The 22069-nt window shown below is 36.4% G+C and overlaps 2 protein-coding genes across 29 annotated transcripts in view; one reads left to right on the top strand and one right to left on the bottom strand.

The window, feature by feature from the left end:
* Positions 1 to 361: 361 nt before the first annotated feature.
* Positions 362 to 5409, top strand: cd8a (CD8a molecule). The gene is given in 6 exon segments (NM_001200331.1): positions 362 to 410; positions 874 to 1188; positions 2022 to 2114; positions 2563 to 2682; positions 4629 to 4668; positions 4774 to 5409. Coding segments are annotated over 6 exon segments (672 nt in total). The 3' UTR covers positions 4829 to 5409.
* Positions 5410 to 6818: 1409 nt separating this feature from the next.
* cast (calpastatin) overlaps positions 6819 to 22069 on the bottom strand; it is a 53130-nt gene continuing 37879 nt past the window's right edge. For 27 of the 28 annotated variants that reach the window (XM_017492602.3, XM_047162003.2, XM_047162005.2 and 24 more), the window contains 21 exons: positions 17271 to 17375; positions 17019 to 17138; positions 15578 to 15688; positions 15344 to 15415; positions 15168 to 15233; positions 13752 to 13856; positions 13530 to 13649; positions 13334 to 13444; positions 12219 to 12326; positions 11784 to 11888; positions 11540 to 11659; positions 11350 to 11460; positions 10622 to 10729; positions 10426 to 10530; positions 10222 to 10314; positions 10079 to 10123; positions 9434 to 9556; positions 9246 to 9332; positions 9000 to 9032; positions 8123 to 8237; positions 6819 to 8028 (listed from right to left, as the gene is read on the bottom strand). In XM_017492602.3, the coding sequence (XP_017348091.2) occupies positions 8136 to 8237; positions 9000 to 9032; positions 9246 to 9332; positions 9434 to 9556; positions 10079 to 10123; positions 10222 to 10314; positions 10426 to 10530; positions 10622 to 10729; positions 11350 to 11460; positions 11540 to 11659; positions 11784 to 11888; positions 12219 to 12326; positions 13334 to 13444; positions 13530 to 13649; positions 13752 to 13856; positions 15168 to 15233; positions 15344 to 15415; positions 15578 to 15688; positions 17019 to 17138; positions 17271 to 17375 (1950 nt within the window). In that variant the 3' untranslated portion in view covers positions 6819 to 8028; positions 8123 to 8135. The remainder of the gene's footprint in view (positions 8029 to 8122; positions 8238 to 8999; positions 9033 to 9245; positions 9333 to 9433; positions 9557 to 10078; positions 10124 to 10221; positions 10315 to 10425; positions 10531 to 10621; positions 10730 to 11349; positions 11461 to 11539; positions 11660 to 11783; positions 11889 to 12218; positions 12327 to 13333; positions 13445 to 13529; positions 13650 to 13751; positions 13857 to 15167; positions 15234 to 15343; positions 15416 to 15577; positions 15689 to 17018; positions 17139 to 17270; positions 17376 to 22069) is intronic. The other variant, XM_017492604.3, reaches the window with a different exon arrangement.

The raw sequence follows: 22069 nt of genomic DNA, 5'->3' as shown, positions 1-22069 counted from the left end.
CACACACACACACAAACACGTGATTATTTAAATGCGAAGATTTGGATTTGAGCAAAATGTCCATAAAATGTCCAATTTATGTTTGTTTCTGTGTTTCTATTCGTTAAAATTCAAATAGGCCTGCCATTTATTTTGTTTTAGTCCATGTCAAACTTTTTTTTTGGACAGATTTATGTGTAGTCTATGTTAGAAAAAAAATCGAACAAAGACAACAAAGTGCAGTGAGTAAAAGAGAAATGAGAAGAGAATGAGAAACGGGGAGGAGAGAAGATCAGGGTCATCATACGCTTCTTCTTCACACTCTTCATGTTCTAGCTGTTGGGATTAACTGAGAGTGCGAAACAAAAAAATATACAAGAAAATGGCTCTGATTTTGAGTGTTCTTTGTGTGGTTTTATTCGGATTTCATGGTAAGAAATGCGTTTACTTCTTTGAACTGAGCACTGAGGGTTTACAAGGTTTAAGAGGTTATTAAATGTATATAGATAGAATAAATGTGAACATTAGCTACATTACAGCTGAATGCGAACACAAGGGTTATTCGAATTATTTCTATTTATTGCATCAGAAAAGTTTTATTAGGCTAGTTTTAGATTCGAACATTTTTTTCCTTTTCTTTTTCAATTCAATAAATTTATGAATATGTTTATAAATAAATCTACATGTAATAAACCTAAAAATAATATATAAAATATATATATAAAAATAATATTCTATATCTCAAGACATGCTTTTTCCTTTAATTTTTTTTTTATTTATTATTTTTTTAACCAGAACATCTTGCCAGCCTTTTCTTAAATATATTGTAGGTCAATATATAAATGACTTCCTCCTGTTAATTGTTGACTAATCCATTTCATTTCACATATTTAGGTGTTGAAGGTAATGTTAAGGAGCTGGTGATAAAGGAGAAGCAACCTGCGACCATCACTTGTGACAAGAATTATCCATCGACAGTCTTTTGGCTTCGACTGAAAGAAAACGGCCAGGGCTTTGAGTACATTGCGTCGTACAGCAAGACTAAGAAATCAGGCAAAGTAGCTGAAGGAGGTAACTACAAAGTGGCTGAAAAAACCTTCGATATAAACAGTTTTGAAACACAGAAAGACAGTGGCACTTACAGCTGCGTTTTCATCAACAACAACCAGCTGGAATTCAGCAGCATCACCAAACTACGCGGAGAGACAGGTGAGGTCCTGAACATCTGCACAGCTAATAAATAACACCAACACCAGTATTCATTCATAGTGCACCACAGTGGTCTGGTCAGCTATACCAGATGCAGAAGTACTGTAGGAACTGTTTCCATCTACCAGTGTTTTGCCAGTTGATCAAAAATAACTGCATTTTTTCTAAAGATTTACTCTAGCCTATAGATAGCTTTACACTTTAATTTATATATTAGTCCACCTGCACAAAATGAACATTGTAAGTTAATTCACAAAGAACAAAATCAACACTGTAAAACATAATCCAAACCTATTGCAACATGGGATTTTTTTGGGGCGTTTTTTTTTTTGGTTTTTTTGGCTGTAGAGACAAGCCCATAGGGCCTACCATTACTGTACACTCTCTGAGGGGGTTGTTCTCAGTCTCAAACATATATATAGGCTACATCAAAGCTCAAATGTGCATTATGGACTTTTAGAACATTTCTTATTTCGTAAGTCTCGGACGTAAAAGCCGGTTTACTCTTAAAAGATGTCTATTCTGATGTATATAAGAATCCAGGAAGTCGCTGTAGTGGACTTCAGTAATCCTAATAGATGTAGTTAAAATGAATTGAATCTCAAATTATACATTTATATATATATATATATATATTTTAATATATTTTGAATATAAAATTAACTGGTTTCACCTCAGTCTAAGGAAGCAGTAGCACAGCTTATGAAGAACTTTTGTCTCAAAACATCATGTTTCTCCAGAGACTTTGTATACTACACTCAATGTTTTAATATATTCATGAAATATATGCACATATAGATCTGTTTTCTTTTTTAAAATTGACAATTTTTCAGTCCCAACAACAATCAAACCGAAGGTACAAACAACCCCCATGCCGACAGTGCCTACGACTAAAGCTGTGGTGACATGTGGACAGAACTCCAGAGGTATCATTATTATTATTATTATTATTATTATTATTATTATTATTATTATTATTATCATTGTTTTTTATGATGATGATGATGATTATTTGCTGCTGTTATTTTGTTTTTGCTGTTGTTATTAGCTATAATTCATCATTTGTAGTATACACTCCTGCACAGAATTCTGTACATAAAGGAAAGATTAATTGACGGTGAAAAAGCTGGCAGGTTTAGATCATGTCCATTTTCATATCTGACAGATGACCATCATAAACCCACCTCAATTAAACACTCAAAGATTCAAAATGTTCATAAACTATGTAAGGATTCAGGCTGTTACAGGCCTCTAGTTACTAACAAAGCACACAATTTCAAATCCACAAACACCAGTGAAGAGAAATGAAGATCTTGTGTGAAACGTTTGGACTTTTCACATTCCACCACTAACATTACATTTGTTCACTGGCAGGGAAAAAGGCTGAAAAGATAGATGTGCTTTTGGGTTGTGAGCTGCACATCTTCATTCCTTTGGCTGCTGGCTGTGGATTTCTCCTCCTGCTTCTGCTCATCACCATTCTTTACTGCAATCGTAAGAGTCATCACCATCACCATCAAAGTCACAGACTTCATAGTCACAATGCTGTTGTGTGACAACATGAGAAAAAAATAATGAAGCCTCAAAATCTCATGGTACATAAAAGATACATCCTCTTACAAATCTCCCTGCCATCTGTTAAGACAAGAGTCACACTCCCGTCCATTTAAAAGCTGTAAAAGAGCGAAAAGAGTATTGGTTATTTATTAGCTACAAAATATGGACAAATGCCTTTGGGCTTTAACTGAGAAATTGCGTTACAGAATCCCAAATTGTGCAATTTTGGAAATGTGACCTCTCTCATAATGAACAAAATGGTGCTGAATCCTCACCAGGAAAATCTAGCTAACTTGCGAATATTTATTTTCCAACCTTTAGCACCTCACCAGCAATTTTTAAAACTAATTAAGCCAACCAACATTACAGAGATAGTGGAAAACATTACAACCTACTGTAAATCCCATCCTCTCTTTTTGACATGTTAACATTGTGAAGAAAATTTGGCCTTGATATTACTGAGCTAGCTAAGTTCCACTAGCCACTGACTGTCTGCACCTGTTAACCAGCATTAACGTTCACTGAATACTTGAAGAAACACGGCTCTAACCCATCCTCCTAATGCTAATTACTACAGTCAATATTACACAGCCAACGTAAACACATGACACTAGCAGTGTAATGCTAATACTGAGGAAGCAGTACATGACATTCACTTTTGAAGCCATTGCGATAGGAAAAGTGAATTATCACTCGCGGAGTTACTGTTTTCCAGTGGATACATTTTCGAGAGCTCCCTGCCTAAATATCACAAACTCGGCCAGGCATTTTCAGCAGCTTTAACTCTAAATAGTGATGAACGATAACTTAGCATTGGTAATTTGGTTTCCTTGCCTCAAAAACCGCCAACTCTACCCGAGGCGAATTCAAACAGTCCGCGACGAGTTGATTTGACCCAAGGAGTTGGGTTGATGCGTCAAGGTTGGAGAGATGTGCATTGATTCACCTGTTAGTGAAAATGATCCAGCTAATAACCCAACGGTTTTGGTTACACAAATCTACCCAAAAAAACTGGGTAGAGACTGAGAAAATAAATAAATTTAGCATTTATTAAATGGCTTAACCCAATGTTTGGGTAGAAAAAAGAACCCAACATTTTTTAGAGTGTATAACTGTGTACTACATAATCAAAAAGTGTAAGTGTGTAACCAGGAAACTCATTATAGTTTTCACACAAAGTCTATTTTGTTGAAGTTATCAACTGTTCAGTGATGGAGACTTGAGCACAAAACTGCTCGTGGCAACTGTAGTCCTAAGCCAAACTGTCGTAGCAAAACTGTTCATATCAATTTCAGTTCAAAGCCATCTTCATGGTTTTTAAGTGGTACCATCCACAGTAATCTCACTGACCTTTAGGCTGTCTGTGTGATACCATCCTATCCTTTTCATTACAAATGATGTTAACAACAACAACTTGAGTGAAAATATGTTAGAGCAAATCCCTCGGCGTGTCGTATGAACACGTGCTTCAGTAGGAGAGATAAGACGCACAGAGAAGCTGATCTTTTGTACAAAGCAGTGAACATGGTCAATATCACAAACTTGCTTATATTTAAATAGAGACCTAGAAATTATGCAGCAATAGTCAAGATGTTGCACATTTCTATTTTATTTCTAGTTTTAAATTTTCAAAAAATAATAAGTAAATAAAATAAAATCCCAGCTTTTCATTGTGGTCTCAGACTTTTGGACCTCACTCTATCTGTCTCAGTACGTCAGTCTTTGTCTGTCTGTCTAGCCATCTATCAATCTATCTATCTAAAATTATTGGATCTATTTTTACATTTCAACGAGGGTTTCATTTCAGCGGAGTCTGAGAAATAACACTCACTTAACCACACGTTAAAACAAATTTAAAAAACACTTTCTCTGATCTCCTCAAGGTATAAGAACAAGACGATGCCCTCACCATTACAAAAGACAGTAAGCTGTTTAAAAATACACACCCCTTCTCTTTATTGATTGATCTTTTTTTTTTTTTTTTATGTATATGATGAATCTAAACATCTCTTGCATTTATATTTGCAGACCCCGAGGCAGAGCACCAGGACACAAAACTCTCCCCAATCCTCCAGACTATTAAACACAGTGACCAAGAAAACAGTGTTAAACATTTCAGTTTCTTTTTAAATTTATATTTCATACTTTTCTAATCCTACGCATTGCGTGAGGGGCTCTCAGATCTTCATTTTATAAAAATTATTTCTGCAAGTAGTATTCCTTGAAACGCTTAACCCAAAGACTATTTGGAATTGTTTCTTAGATAATTTTAAAATATGCTTTTTTAAAAAACAAAAAAACAAAACATTGTACTTGTTAAGATATTTAATTTGGCTTCTTTTTTCTACTTCTACTTTTTCTATAATAATAATAATAATAATAATAATAATAATAATAATAAGAAGAAGAAGATTTAGTTATTTTTTTGTTAATGTTTCTGTTGTTGTTGCACCAATTTTCTTAAATGTGTCTAATCCCATAGTTTTAAAGCTATATCTACCAAACTTTTGACATACCATGCACTTACGCAAAACAAAGTAAAAATCCTCCGAACCGCCCACCTGTAAATGGTTTGATGTTCTGTATGAACACCAAACCATGCAGAGCCCCCCCCCAAAAAAAAATAAATAAATACAGACTTATTTAGCTATTTTTGGAGATTACTTATGTTCAGATGTGTATTGTGGTGAGTATGTGATGATTGAGCCATACAGTTTGCACAAAACTAAACTGCCAGTGATTGGTTCACTTAGACCGGGCTTGTTACTCCAATGCGAACTAAAGAAGCAAACTTCAGACATAAAATATTTTCACTGATCAACTACAGCTGGTGTAAAGGAGGGCACTCTGCAGTAAATGTGTGCCTTTGGGATCATTTTGCACCAAAATATTACTTTAAACCTTTAACTTAAACGCCACATCCATCTGCAAAGTTCTTGTTTCAACATTTAAAAAAGAAATTTGGTCGTTTTAATTTTTTTTTATTTTGTAGATCTACTTCTTCCAGTTATTCTTCCTTTCTCTTGTCACTCTATCATATACACAAAGGTTTTATGTGAATTTTGTTCAGTAAAGCATTGTATTTCCTTCATGGATCTCATATCGATTTATATTGGGGGGGGGGGGGGGGGGTGTATGTAGTATATGTAGTCAATTTATCTGTAAATTAAAGCCAAATGATCTCCTATAATTAAATTATAAGAACATGCTTTACTAGATTAGCAAAGATAATAAATGTAGAAATAGGGTATTTCATTTGTTGTTGTATTTTTCCTCTGGTATTTCAGCTGCCACCTACTGGCAAAAAAAGGTATCACACTTATAACACAAGATCTGTTTCTGAGATGTGCATGTATGTAGTTATATGTAGTTATGTATAGTGTAGGATTTCCTCTGCTGTTCTAAGATAAATGTGTAGAGAAAAATAAAATGACTTAAAAAAATCAAACCAATCAGCCTTGTCTCCAAGGACCCTTCTCCCTCATACCACACACACACACACACACACACACACACAAATGGTTTCCAAGCACAGGAAAGGTATTATGTCTCTTTTCATTCACTGCTTTTACCATATTCGACTTAAAATTGGAAGTCGGAGCTAGGAATTACGCCATTTTTGACCTCTGAGCATTCAGGCTATAAAGTGAAAAAAAAAAATTGTTAGCAACAAGCTAGCCAGTTAACCGTGACGAGTCATGTATATTTACGTCGTAAACTTCAGTCAGTTATAGATTTAACAATCAAATATGTCTGTATGCTGATTGAGTTAAAGCAAATACGTGTACATACAGTATAACACAGTTAAAGATAAGAAGTGCTACTTTGTTTACTTTGTGAGCAGCCATGTTGATTTGATGTCACTTGCTGAACTCGAAGGAACACCTCCCCAAGTTTCCGAGCAGAGGGGGTTAGGGTCACTATAATGCATTTCTATCGATGAATACTCCACAATTCTCCTTATTAGTGATGCTGAAGTTACTGAATAATATGCTTTAAGGTGAACAACTTAATAATAAAGCAAGAGGTATAAGGCTAAAGGGTTAACATTAAAGAGAGAATCACAAACCATATTGACAATTTTAAATCTCTTTTTTTTATTTAACCAGAAAAAAAAAAAAAAAACCCTCCTCCATATCTCTGTCCCTGGGTTAATATGAGATTGCACTTCAGCAGAAAGGCACAGTATTGTAATTGATATCACCTTGACAGGAAGATAAAGTGAAACAAAACTAAAAAGAATTAAAACAATATAGCATGTTTATGGAAGACTTATCCTGATTAAAGCTGTACGCAAAATAAGGTGTCTAGAACACACACACACACACACACACACACACTAGTGGTGCTGTTCGACTAAGATGAAAATGAAACAAAAAGATTCATACATGGTCTGCCACATCCTACTCAAGCTGTGATCAACACGCCAATAGCGCATCTACAGGACAAGTTCAGGTGGTGTTACATATGAATCATACACTAACCACATAACAGCTTCACTGGTGCTTAAAGGAAGCTCATTTGTCTGGTAAGCCATGCCAGTAATCGCGTTCAGACCTCCTGCGTTTGTATGGGCTGCTTCTAGCAGAGCACTTTATTTTGCAAAAAAAAAAACTATATATAAAAATAAAAATAACAAAACAAGACAGCCCTACTAAAAGACACACGTACACAGGAAAGCCCTTTTTTTTTTCACAAATATCATTCAAAATTATATAGAAGTACAACAGGCATCATCCATTATCCATTACTCTACACTCCTTTAACACAACTCTATACTGTAAACTAGATGAAGTAAACCAAAGTGGAAGTGCTGTACACTAGTGTCTATAAGTGAGTGGCAATATAACACTTATTAATAAAGAAATTCCCCAAATAAAAAAAAATAAAAATAAAAATCATGCATTACTATTAGAATTCCTAATCAATTTCTTAAAGAGATGTTGAAGTATAATGGTGACTAAGGCATGGTTCCAAATGGAAAATAAGTGCCCTTCTTTTTATTAATGCTTCTGCACGTGCTCATGTACGTATGGGTATTTATGCTGATCTAGGAGTAGTCATAATAACGCACGTGCTCGAAACATCAGAGATCAGCGCTCGGATTTTTACATATGGAACAATTTGTGCTGGTGTTTTAAAAGCATCTGGGTTGGATGTGTTTTTTTTTTCCATTTAAAAAGTTCTGTACACCTTTCTACCATTACAACACATAATATGTATGTATTCACTGAAGCAGCTTCTTGGATTGCCATCTGTTTATCACTTTGTGTTGGCAGCAGCCTGAAACACAGCACAGAATTACAGTTGAGCGGTTTATTTTAACATGCAGTGGATTTTTTTTTTTTATGATTTCTGTTTTAGATTCGAAGCTTACTGGTGTGCGAGATCTAGCTCTTCCTGCCTTTCTTTGTAGGGGACGAGGACACTACGTCTGTGGTCGGCTTGGCGGGGAGGGGTTCCGCGGCTGTGACATCGGCCACTGCAGGTTTCTGAGAAAGACAAGAGACTTACTCGCTGACCATTTTAATAGGAACACCTGTACAACTTGTCATTCATGCACTTTTGGAAACAGCCAAAATTGTATCATGTGGCAGCAGTGCAATGGATAAAATAATGCAGACACAGATCAAGAGCAGAATAAATATAGTCTATAAAATATAATTAAGGTCCCAGATTTCAACCCCCCCACCCCACCAAAAAAAAAGCACATTCCTAAATTTTAACTTCAGTGCTGGTATAAGACTGAGAGCGTTTGTCCTGATTGGTTGGATGTCGGTGATCCACATTATTTCTGTTTTTACCTGTTTTTCCACTAAACAAATATTTTATTCATATTTTCATTCATGTTATTCAACAACTGCTAGAATATGAAGAAGGCTAAATATTGGCAAAAAAAAAAAAAGTACACTTAGGAATCACTGAACTTTTAAATCCACTGAGAACAACAAACTACACCTTTAAATGAATGCTTAGCAGCATCATACTGCTCGGGCAGATCATTCAGCTTCGTCAGACTTTAAAACATTTACATTAAAACATCTTATTATTACAACTTAAACCAAAAAAGGACGAATGAATTCGCTATTAAAAGAGTGCAGCTGATGTGAAGAACTGCCAAAGCATGATGTTCATGCAGAATATTCCATGCAATTATTTTCATTGAGAATAAAATAATATAAAAAAAAAATTCAGTGCATAATAGGATAATAGGATCTGCACTGCAGTTGTGCTTAGGTGCAGTCATAACATACCTTTGGTGCAGATTTTGACTTTCTACCTTTACCCTGAAACCAAACAGAGTCCCCTAATTAAACTAGTATGAACTAAAAGGGTTTGTGTGGAAGAGGAGGGTGTGTTTACTTATGACATTTAAAAAAAACAAAAAAACAAAGTTAGGTTAGTAGCAGTCCCATGGCTCCAGGACTTATTTATGACTTATAATGCCGCATCTGTGTACTCGTACAGGTGCACAAAGTGTCTAGTAAACATAAAGTCACCTTTGGTTTGCTGTCGCGTTGTTTGGTGTCAGGGAAATCTGCTGGTAGCAGTGTACCTGCCAGTTTGTCCAATACTGGCCCTGACTCCTGGTAGGCAAACATCAAATGTCATGATGTTAGGCGCATTTTTTTTTTTAAAGACATTAATGTTTATTGATTAAATGCAGATTCATGTTGAGAATGAGTACCTGCTGGCTGGAGGAGGATGTCTTTGCAGGAGGAGCCTGACACTGAGCTGCAGGTTTAGTCACAGACCCAGAAACAAAGTCACCGGACAGAATGTCAAGGGCTTTGGAGTCATCGAATGAGGGCTGTGAGTAATACAGAAAACAGATAGTTATTAAAGAATTCCACATATGTACTTATCTTGTGCTACTTCATCACATTAACATATTAGAAATACTTTATACAGAAGTTTACTGTACATTAGTATTGTCCTAGTTTTACGGAGAAATTTGTTTTAACCAACAAGACATTTTACAGAGTTATGTCTTATAAATGTTTCCATCCTTTTTTTTCCAAACCAGAACTAGAGACACTGAGGATCATGACAAAACTTGACTTGTTTTAGTTAGTAATTTATTTATTTGTTCTTTAATTTTTGATAACTTATTTTTCTGGTAATTTCAGCTCAGGAAATTGGATTGCTGCTGCCTTGTTGCAGGATACAGGGTATTTCTTTTTACTTTTTCACTCAACTATAAATGCTGGAAAGTTGTTTATAAGAAAAATTCTCGAGAAATAAGACGCGTCAGATAGAAGTCCTTCATAAACTGTGAAAGCAAAGTAAATGGACGAAAATTTATGGGATGTAAATGTAGATGATAAATTACCTGCTTAGGTGCAGTCGGTGCTTTGGCTTTGGCTTCTGCTGCAGCCTTTAATATAATTTTTTTTTTTTAAAAATGAATGAATGATAAGCACACAGAATTTAAGGATGTAATGCGATTAGTGAGAGTGGTGAACGTCACAATACCTTGATATCCGCCTCTGTGGGGCGATACTCAGGAGGAAGCGAGTCATCTCTCTCACCAGGCTTAGACACCCTCTCCTCCACCACCTCTTTCTCCTGAGCAGATCACATGGAGAGAACATTCAACCAATGAAGCTCTAAATAAACATCTACAGCTACAAAATTTCATTTTGATATTATTACAATCTTTTTTGTTTGTTTGTTTACCTTAACGACGTGCTTAGGAGGCACTGGTTCTGGCTCAGGCACTGGACGAATGTCATTGAGAGTGTCCGAGAGAGCGTCCATGGCTGACGTGGTACCTTCTGACAGCTTAAAACAGCACACAGGTGCTAGAGTGAGTGGCTGTATCTATATGAACACTGTGTGCGCATGTGTGTGTGTGAAGAAGAGAAAGATTTACCTGTCTTTCTGTTGTAGGAGGAACTGAAGCAGCAGAGGAGACTTTAGATGCTCTCATGGGAGCCACGAAATCACCGGCAAGTTCCTCAAGAGCAAAGTCTGCTGAGCTCTGATGAAAGAGAAACGGTCGCTTTATTAGCAGATCCTTTAACTCAGCATCTTTAGCTTCAGAATAAATTGCATGATGTCAAATAGACAGATTTTTAGCAATAAACCATCTGAAGCATTTAGATGAACATAAGTAACCTGATCATGAGCAATCTCTTCAATCGAATTTCTTTCTGAACTCATGATGTCTGCCATTAAACCCAGTGAAGGATTAAAATGTACTTTTTATTTATTTTTTTTTTAGACAAAATGGTCAACAACTGCCTTCAGTATCAATGAAAGACAAAATTCTTGCTTTTTCAAAATACCATGACTACCTCTAAACATCACTTGTTTTTTTATTACTTTACCATGCACACATGTTCAAAGAAAGAATAATATTAATACTATTATTAAAAATAGTGACAACCAGAACTAACCTGTTTTGCAGACATTAAACACACAGAATTAAACATAATTGTAAATGGAAAAAATGTACGACGTGTCGTTCTTTAATAAATAAAAATGCGTATCACACCATCACGTCCTCAAGTGTTTTATACCACAGCACTTTTGAAGTCTCTAAACTTACTGATAACACACTGACTGACTGTAAGTTACAGATGCATTAATGTGACTCACGTCTGCTGGGGGAGCTGAAGGACAAACAGGGGTCTGGACTACAGGTGCCACCGATGAGCTGGTGAAATCTCCAGAAAGGATATCCAGAGCTTCAGTCGGATCCATGGACGGCTGTTAGAAAGATACAACTGCCTCAGAAACAGCCTCAAACACCACATTTTAGGTTTCAGTGACTAGAATGATGTGCTACCTCTTTCTTTGGGGGTAGAGGCTTCGCTTTGCGGTCGTCCTTAGGGAATCTGTAATCTGGAGGGAGTGAGTCTTCTCTCTCACCCACAAACACGCCTTTCTCTGATTTTAGCTTAGCCTCCTAAACACACACACAGGTAAACATGAGTGGATCCTTCATTACATGAACGTACAGGTCAAAAAGAAAGTTCCATGGAATATAAGGTAAAAATATATAGGTATGTAAGACATGAGATAGTCATTACATCAACAATTTCCTCGGGTCTGAGTTTTGGGGACTCGGGAACTGGTTCCGCGTCAGGTAACATGCCTCCCAGAGCGTCAAGAGCATCCAGAGACATGGGATCTGCCTGAGGAAAACAGAGATTCACTTTTTTTTTTAAATCTAGAGCTAATGGAAGCTGAAGTGGATATAAGCTGATAAGTTTATTAACCTAAAGTGGCACTGAGAAGTTTGTATTAAATCAATTGTAACTATAATTAACTTAAGTACACAACGTATACAATGTTTGTTTGCAGAATAATAAATAGTTTCAATGATTTTCATGATCAAAATGGCTCAGGCACTGAACAAATGTCCACTGCAGTGTCTGAGAGAGCGTCCATAGCTGATGCTGAACCTAAAACAGCATAAAAGGTGCTACAAAGCATGAGACAGAAAGTAATGAAGCTACATTTACCTGTGTGTCAGTTGTAGTGGGAGCTGAAGCAGCAGAACAGACTTTAGATGCTCTCGTGGGAGCCACGAAATCACCGGCAAGTTCGTCAAGAGCAACGTCTTCTGAGCTCTGATGAAAGAGAAAAGGTTCGTTTGTTATTAGAGGATCTTTAACCTCAGAATAATTAGCATATTCATGTATGTTCAGATAACATAATGCAACTGGAGTAAAAGCCATCAATAACACAGATTTTAGTTTTAAAGAACAACCGCTGCATTTACATGAATATAAGTAATCTGATAACGAGAATAATGAAAAATCACTGGGTCTATATTGTCAGTAATCGAATTTATTTCTAAATACATGAAACCCCTACAGCTGCAACGCAACCTTCCAGTAAACCCCAACATAGAAGGACCTAATATAGAATTTAAATTCAACACTTTTTTAGATAACATCGTATCAAAATGTCCCTGGTTGATACCGGTCATCAATAGCAATCACTGAAAGACAAACAAACTTGTTTGTCTTCTTTCAGAATGCCATGACGTTTGCCTACCTCTGATTGGTCAGAAGGTGTTCACAGAGTAAGGGATAAAAGGGGACAAGGTGCACTTTTATAGGAAAACAATCAACAACAATGCGGTGGTGTAATGCAGCGTTACTGTTACTACTCTGCAGTTAAATATTTTCCTATAACAGCATTGTGTATTATAAAGTGTTTTATTCCTCTTTCACCACAGCAATTCGCCAATGATTATAATTTGTAAATAAGTGATGAATGACATCATGTTTTTTAAGGATTTATAGCTGTAGACTGTCCATGAAACAGCTTACTCAGAATGATTTATCTATCTAGTTCTGGTTATCACTTATATTATACTAGAGCAGCTACAGAGAAACCAGGAAGAGCAAAGTCCTCTGTCCTGAAGACTTTCCTCTGGTGGGAAACTTACTAGTTACTGTTACAAAGCTTGAACACTGGAGACTCATTCCATTAATGCTAAATAAACATTTTTAATGAAAGTTTTTTCTTCCTTATTACTAGAGTGGTGTTGAAATCTCAAATCTGACTGGTCAGAAGGTGTTCATTAACATTTAGTAATTTATGATACAGATGTTATAACGTGACTCACGTATGCTGGGGGAGCCGAGGGACAAACAGAGGTCTGGACTACGGGTGCTGCTGACGTGCTGGTGAATTCTCCAGAAAGGATATCCAGAGCATCAGCCGGGTCCAGTGAGGGCTGTTAAAAAGATAAAACTACCTCTTAAACAACTTCTCTCACTGTTCAAGCACCACATTTTAGGTTGTCTAGAATGATGTGCTACCTCTTTTTTGGGGGGTGGAGGCTGTGATTTGGGGTCTTCCTTAAGGAATCTGTAATCTGGAGGGAGGGAGTCGTCTCTCTCACCCACAAACACACCTTTCTCTGATTTTAGCTTTGCCTCCTAAACACACACACACAAACATTAGTGAATTGTGATTTACATGAATGTGCAGGTAAAGAAAAAGTTCCATGCATTTTACATAAATAATGAGATGTTAAGTACATCAACAATTTGCTCAGGTCTGAGTTTTGGGGGCTCAGGAACTGGTTTTGCTTCAGGTAATGTGTCACCTAGCGCGTCAAGAGCGTCCAGAGACATAGGATCTGCCTGAGGAAAACAAGGACAGAGAAGCAAATCACAATGTTGATCAGCACTGAGAAGTTACTATTAAACAAATAATTGTGATTAATTTAAGTACTCATATGCATATAATTTTGCACCATAATAAATCGTTTTAACAACCAAGAAACTACTAGACTAGCAAACACTATACCCTGCTGCTAAACCTAGCTGACTAGTTACATGCTAGCAAAGAAGTTTACATTTGTCACACACAGACACAAGTGGGAGTTTCTCAGCAATTAGACAAACTTGTCAAACTATACTAGAACAATTAGCATTATTATCAGAAAATTATTATTAACATTAGCGAAGTTAGTCAGCTAGGTTAGCTTGCAAGAATGTGGTCCAAGGATTTCTCCAGTTTTATTGAAGTACTTTACAGTTGTAGTAGAATGAATCCATAACATATGGGAGACATGTTATGCATAGTTACAAAGACTCAGTCTCAGATGAAAGAAAGAAAGAAAGAAAGTGTGGAGAAATGTCCTTATTACACCTGTAGAGGGCAGTGTAGTGCTGTTTAACATACTGCTGTGACGCATGTGATATTCACACACACCAGATAGCATTACCTCAGTCATTCCTGAGAAGATAGCCATTTAAAAATAATACAGGATTATTTGACTTTTTATGATAATACTCAAATGTTTACAGCTAAATATATAAAGACATCATACGCTGCTCACAAGAAAAATCCTAGCAGGCATAGAAAAAACAGAATTTTACAACATAAACCCCTATGCTCATGGTGTTAATGATAAATGCCTGACTGTTGTTTTAGAAAGCTGTTGTAAATTTTTAACCTATTTCAATTTCCCACACCTAGATCCAGACAGACTTTTATTTATTTATTTATTTTGGTTGCATGTAGACTAACTAATTACATCATACTGCCGAGTTGCACATATTAACAGTAAGTTATCTATGACAGGTTGGGTTTGAAGAGAATCTATGGGTAAATGTGTTTTAACACAGATGTGGGTCAAGCAACATTTAAAAATAGTGAGGGAGTCTTTGGGAGCACTAATTAATGCTTACTGGTGGCTCCATTTTTTTTTTATAATCCAACCAGAGAAACGGCAGCCCTGCCATCTTGACTCACAAGACCAATGTTTGCAAGTTGACAGGTCAAAATTCACTTAAAGCAGGCATGAAGAATAAGTAACCCTACCTGAAGCAAATCGGTTTTTCCACATTATTTCACCTTTTCAGGCAAATTCTGTTCCCACTGTGTCTAACCCCTGCTGCTTTGAATGAAAAGGCAAATACAAAGCATAGTTTCAGCATTTATAGTACCTGTGCAGAGGTGGGTGGAGTGCTTTTAGTAGCTGGTTTTGGGACAGGAGGTACTCCAGAACAGACCTACAGAAACAACAAGATCCAGATCACTACAAGCTGCACAATATTACAGCCATCTACTGGTCATGACAACATAACTCAAACTTCAGTACATTTATGTCAATGTGAAATACCTTTTTGGCTTGGACAGGAGCCACAAAATCGCCTGCCAGAGCATCAAGAGCTGAAAGATCCTCCACTTTGGGCTGCAAGAACCAAGAAAAACAGAATACGTTATTGGTAGAATGAGACACTGCTCCCAGCATGAGCTTCATGACCAACTGCTTCATTGCCTTTACTCAGTCAGTTTTCCTAGAAGGAAACATTTGGTTGAGTTCAATTTTATGGTTCTGTGGTGATGTTCTTACCTGCTTGGCTTGGGGTTTAGGAGGAGCAGGGGTGTGGACAGCAGGAGCTACAGTGGCGTCAGTGAAATCTCCAGACAGAATATCCAGCGCCTCAGTCGTGTCCATGGAGGGCTGGAGAGAACATGTACAGCTAGTACCTCAATACTGATTCGTTAAGGTGATCAGAGTATTAGTCTCATTATAATACATTGAGCACTGTAACAAAGCTCAGAGAATCCTGTGTAATATACAGATATCTTTCTCCATGAGTTTTAACCAATGTTTTTCAATTTTAGAGTCTGATAAAAAGTACAACATGATTCATTGACTACGTTTACATGGACAGCAGTAACCTAATTATTGACCTTACTCTGAATAAGACAATAATGTGATTAAGGTGTTTACATGAGTCGCTTTTAGAATACACCTCTCATGTACCCGTTTTACATGATAGAACATAGTTCGATTAACGGCACACGTCATTACCTCACTGCGCCAGTTTCTTAATCACAGTATTGTCTTAATCGGATTAATAGTGGATTATTGCCGTCCATGTAAATGCACTGAATGTTTCAAGGATTGGATAAAACAAAATAAACATTTGATACAGGTCCATACAAAATAGATGTAACTGAATAGGAGTATATTATTTAGAATGAAGTGATAACGTGTTCCAAACAGATAAAAATGCAGATAGGAATAGGAGGAACACTAGACTTGAGGTGTGCATCGGGACTTTTTGCTTTACTTTTTTTTTCCCCCCACAATTTTGGGTTTACATGCGTATAGACACAGATAAAGAAATTTTGAGCACTATAAACAGACACAGATAGTGTTATTACACCTTTTAGTGTCACTACTTCTCTGTGATCGAGATTTTGCAATAAATAAATTTAGCCGGCTGACTCTGCAGGGTGAACATCACTTTTGTATGTTATGTTATGTTATGTTATATGTGTGAGACAAATACAAAATCAGCTGATGAGAACATATTCTGAAATATGCTCTGTGGCCTGGCCCAAAATTACCCTACTTCCAAGACCTCACTAAGATCTCCAGGACATTTTATCCATTCTGTCATTGCCTAGAAAACTCTTTATTATATAGCATTTAAACTAAACTTAATAAGCAAATACAACCTAAATACACGGAAATAACATACCAATATAATACGATATACCTGCTTCAAATTTAGCTTCAGAACCACAAACTAACTTTTAGTAAGTAGTCTGCCAATGTAACTGGAGTTTGGTCAATACTGAACACATTTCCACTCATTCTGATTTTCTAGAAATGTATTAAACCTGTTGTAGAATGATGAAACCCTTTAGACAACGGTCAACATTTTAAAGATTTTAGGACACATTCAGATGCCTTGCTTTTCTTCTAGTAAACTTTTCACAATGACCTGGACGAACGAAACTCTTATTAGACACAAATTAAACTAAATCAGATGCTTCACCTCTTTTGGTGGAGGAGGCAATGGCTTCTTGTCCTTGTCTTCCTTGAACCTGTACTCAGGTGGCAGTGTGTCGTCTCTCTCGCCCACACGAACACCTTTCTCTGACTTCAGCTTCTTCTCCTGGATTCACACAATACGCAAAGCATTACCTGATTACCGAGTCATTACTGATCATTAAAAGCTTGTTTAATAAAGAACTGTGAAATATAATGTAATCAAATAAAATAAAAAATAGCAATAAAGAGTCATTACATCAACAATTTGATCAGGTCTGAGTTTTGGGGGCTTGGGAACTGGTTTTGCTTCAGGTAATGTGTCACCTAGAGCGTCAAGAGCTTCCAGAGACATGGGATCTGCCTGAGGAAACACACAGGAAGAACAGAGATAAACATTTGATCAACATTCTGGTATCGGAGAATTTGGAGTTCCTGTTTTTAACGGAGACTTGTCTTGACCCGGTGGAAACCCGTTCTCTTACTGAACTGTTGCCGGCAAAACTATAATGTTTTAAATACCCCCAGATCCACTGGTCGAGGTGGGGGTGTGGCCACTCTATTTAAGGACAGATTTAAATGTAGTCTTCGATCAGTGGAGAAATACTCAAGTTTTGAACTACAGCTGGTTAAACTGGAACTTGTTCATTGTTGTTGTTCAATTGTTCATTGTGCACTTATCTAGAACTTGGCAATTCCATGTACTTTTTATCCATTTAGAGCTACATTTAATGCTGTCGAGCGTCCATGAAACAAGTTAGTGAAGACTTTTCTGTGCCCACTACTGACGCTGGTGACTCCTTCCAAAAAGGTCTTACCATATAAATAATTACATGTTTTAAAAAAATATATTATTATTATTGGTTCATGTGGAGCATCGAAGATACAAGTCTCTATTTAACTACAGAAACACTAATGTTGATCCAAAAACAAAACAAAACAAAAAAAAACACCTCTTTTTAAATACAAAATACAGTCCACGTGGAGGAACCGTAGAGTCAAATTCAGAACTAAAGGGTCAGAAAACACATGAAAACACACCCAACCAATCAGTGGAGTCTGTTGTTTTTTAATCAATTTCTAAACAAAAACAAAAACAGCACAAAACTCTTTCCCTTGAGGTACAAATCAGTAATAGAATGAAAAAAGCATGTATTATTAAAGGTTGCGTCATAGCAGATACTAAACAGCTACTGTAGGTGTGTGAGCGTGTATATGCATGTGTGTGTGCACGCGTGTGTGTCTTTGAGGTTTAAATGGGCAGGTTAGGTTCTGATAATAACAGTGCTGATGGTGTCTGAGTAGGTGTGTGCACTACACACGAGCCACAATAAACTTTATTTCCGAAACAAAACTTTGGTTTCTAAGGTGACTAGAGTGTTTCCAAGGGAACACTATTTACACTCCCAAATATCTAGAATTACAGTCAGTGATTTGTGAGAAAAGATGGTAAATTGTCTTGTGTTTAATTAAACACACAAAGTCTTGAATCAACAGCTACATATACTATGTACAGTGTTAATATAACCCACCGTAATGGTTCCAACAGTGTGTGTTGATGTGTTCCTGTTTATGTGAACGTGCCGTGAAAACTCATTTAGGAGGCAATAACACGTCACGTCACTGTTCAACTGATGCAATAAGAACGTCTGTAGATTCTGTGCATGAGGAAATTGTTTACTATACAGTAGTTTTATTATGATCTTACTATAACTTTGAGCTTCATGGAAATTATATTTACTGTATATTTGACTAACACAACCAACTTTTTATAGTGCTATCATACAGTAACTATAGTTGTTATACTCTTAACTATAGCATTACTACGCACTGCAAAAATATCTTGAATTTAGCTAATATTTCTCATGATGAGATTTTGATCAAACTAATACAAGATAATTAACTCTATTTCTAGACAACTTGAACTTTGAAATGAATAGAAATGCCTAGACGTCTTATATTTGTTTGATCATAATCTCATAAGTAAGGAATAAAACCTGTCAGAGCAATACTTGGTGACCGTTATAAAGTGCTGACACTGGAGACTCCTTCCATAAATCTTAAATAATTGTCTTCTTTCTTCGTATCGACAGCTTCTGCTATACAAGTCCATGCGAATAAGCTGATAATGTATATTAGACCATTATCAAGTGCCTTGATTTGCTTTGCAGCTAGAACTACTGTCAGAGCTGCTGTTAAAGAAGATTAAAATCGAACCCTTCTGACCAATCAGAAGCTAGAATTCATCAATGCTGTGGTATAATATACACTATATGGCTTAAGGTTTGGAAACACCTGACCATCACACCCCAAAACTGTTCTACAGAATGTCTTTGTGTGCTGCATCATTACAGTTTCCCTTCATAGGAACTAAGAGGCTTAAATGCGTTCCTGCATGACAACGACCCTGTGCACAAAGCGAGCTCCATAAAGACATGGTTTTCCAGAGTTGGTGTTGGAGAACTCAAGTGTCCTGCACAAAGCCCTGACCTCAACCCCAATGAACACCTTTGGGATGAACCGAAACACCAACTGTGCCCCAAAACTCCTCACCCAACATCAGTGCCTGTCCTCACTAATGCTCTTGTGGATGAATCCCCACAGCCATGCTCCAAAATCTATTGGAAAACCTTCCCAGAAAAGTGGAGGTTATTATAACATCAAAGGGGAATAAATCTGGAATGGGATATCCAACAAGCACATATGGACGTCCACAAACCTTTGGCCATGTAGCATATTAGATAAAAGTACCTATATTCAAGATATTGTCACTTGTCAAATTAACTGTATGTAATAATACAACTATAATGTTAATGCATGGTATTGCTAATGTTGCTTATTGCTTTTGGGCAAAAAAAAAAAAATCTATAGTATTATATGGGTGTCAGGATAAATATATGTGCATAGTTGAAGTCTTAATGTATACAAGTTCATCAGGTTGCTGAGTAAATACTGCCGAGTGTGTTTTGTGTGTGTGTGTGTGTGTGTGTGTGTGTGTATGTGAGAGATCAGAAACCAGCTGGTCCAGGTTTACAGCAGGTGAGGTGTGTTTGCACTCTTCAACTCCCTCGCCACACAGCAAGAAACAATAACACTCCTGCTGTCTTTCTACTTTTAATAATTACTTGAAATGAAATGTTCGACTGTACTTGAAGCTTTTAGCTCGGTCATATAAAACTCAGGAAGTACAAAGAATTGAATTATCCATCAACAATTATGCCAGGAAATTTATCATCAGCTGAAATGCTCAGGTCCAACAGATCACTTGCTTCCTTAATTGTCCATTTTACAGCAAATAATTCCATATAACAAAGTTTTCCATTAAATAACCAACTACAATGTTTCAGGATTTTTTTTTCCCTATCTTAACAGCTAATTCACAGGACTTGAATAGTGGACGTTCCATGTAACCTACAGTGAAAATAAACTGATTTGAAACATGTGTTTCACACCTCTTACACAACAGGAAAACAATCTTGAAGAACAAATGGTTTATTATCACTGCTACAGGTTCACACCCCTGGTGTTTGGGAATTATGAACAGCTGCCATTATAAAATAGAGCCGAGAGGACGCAGAAAGGATCGACATAAAGGAGCAAATTTGATTCTAGACTGAATCCTGTATGTGTTGGTACTGTTTTACTGCAGCCATTCAGAAGACATTCTTATTTAAGCCTACAGTAATGTTTGTACTGCCTTTTAACCCTCTATTGCATGAATTACTGCATTTACATTTAAAAAATGTTTTTATGGATTTTTATTACTTGAATTAGTTGGGAAAAAATATTTTGGTTGGGGTAGTTGGTAAATTGATGTCATAAGGCAACAATATGCGATGCTGGAAAGTATCATTTAGACAAAAATAACACAAAATGCATGAGAATTCCAATTACTGTATTTCCCAGACTATAACATGCAGAGTTTTTGGTTTTTTTTGCCACCTAGTAAACATGTGGGTGGATTTGCTCACTTAAAATACTTACAAAACTTAGATCCAAACATGATCTGGGTAAAGTAACTTTTTAATTCTTTCTCTTGAAACATAAAATTTAGAAAACAATGCGCAATTGCAAAACGTCTGAAATTACAATAGGTTTTCTTACTTCGAGTATGAAAAAAAAAAAGTGAATATGCTATTAGAGAAGCCTAGTGTCTTTTTCGCTAGGTAGGCCTGTGTCAATATGAATACAAGTACCACGGTTCCACTGTTGCATGTTGTTGCCATATGGCAACAATTACATTTCACCATTCAACAGAATACTCAAAATATTTAAATGACAAAAATGCCAAAAAATAAATGTGTTAACTTCTCAGATTGTGTTTAACTTTTTTTTCCTTTAAGTAGTTTTGCCTAAATATTGAAAAATTAATTTAAAAAAAAATTGAGAGCCTTCTAATGATGACCTTTACCATACAAGTGAAAACAGCACTTTCTAGTCATGTGACTTGACCTTTTTTGTTAGGTCAAAGTTAAAGCCCCTTTTTTCCTGTTACATAGCAAAATAGTAGTTTTGTATTATTATATCAAAAAATTAGAGATAAATTAATTGTTGCCATATGGCAACACCATGCAGTAAAGGCATAAGTGCCACCCCTGTTGGTGTGGTTAGTATTGTCAGCGCTGTATTGTTCCCTAGTTAAAGCCTTTGCTACACAGCCCTGATTGTAATGTGGAAAAATACCCGTCTCTAAGTATATCCTCATATTGAATGCCATTTCCCTTTTTAAGTATTTTTACTTATTCGATCACTACTGCTATGTTAATGCTAATTTTCACTGCCACAGCTAAGGCATTTTCAATGTTATGTTAGCGGCAAACTAATAGCAGCCTGAAGATACATACACAGAAAGCAAACCTTTATTTCACATATTCTGAATACATGATCCTCATCACTGTGGTTTAATTATTTCTATTTACCATGCTGCTTTGTGTAGCTCTACACACATCTAACAGTCGTGAGCTAGCCGGCTAACGTCAGCTAGCTAAAACAGAAAGTGCAGAATGAGATTTACATACCTGGTTGCCTAGCGACCTTAAATGGATGTTTGTTTTTTTT

This window comes from Ictalurus punctatus, chromosome 18 (genome assembly GCF_001660625.3).
Source record: "Ictalurus punctatus breed USDA103 chromosome 18, Coco_2.0, whole genome shotgun sequence".
Classification (NCBI taxonomy): domain Eukaryota; kingdom Metazoa; phylum Chordata; class Actinopteri; order Siluriformes; family Ictaluridae; genus Ictalurus; species Ictalurus punctatus.
The sequence above is the reverse complement of the archived record's forward strand: the minus strand, read 5'-3'. Positions and strand labels throughout refer to the sequence as shown.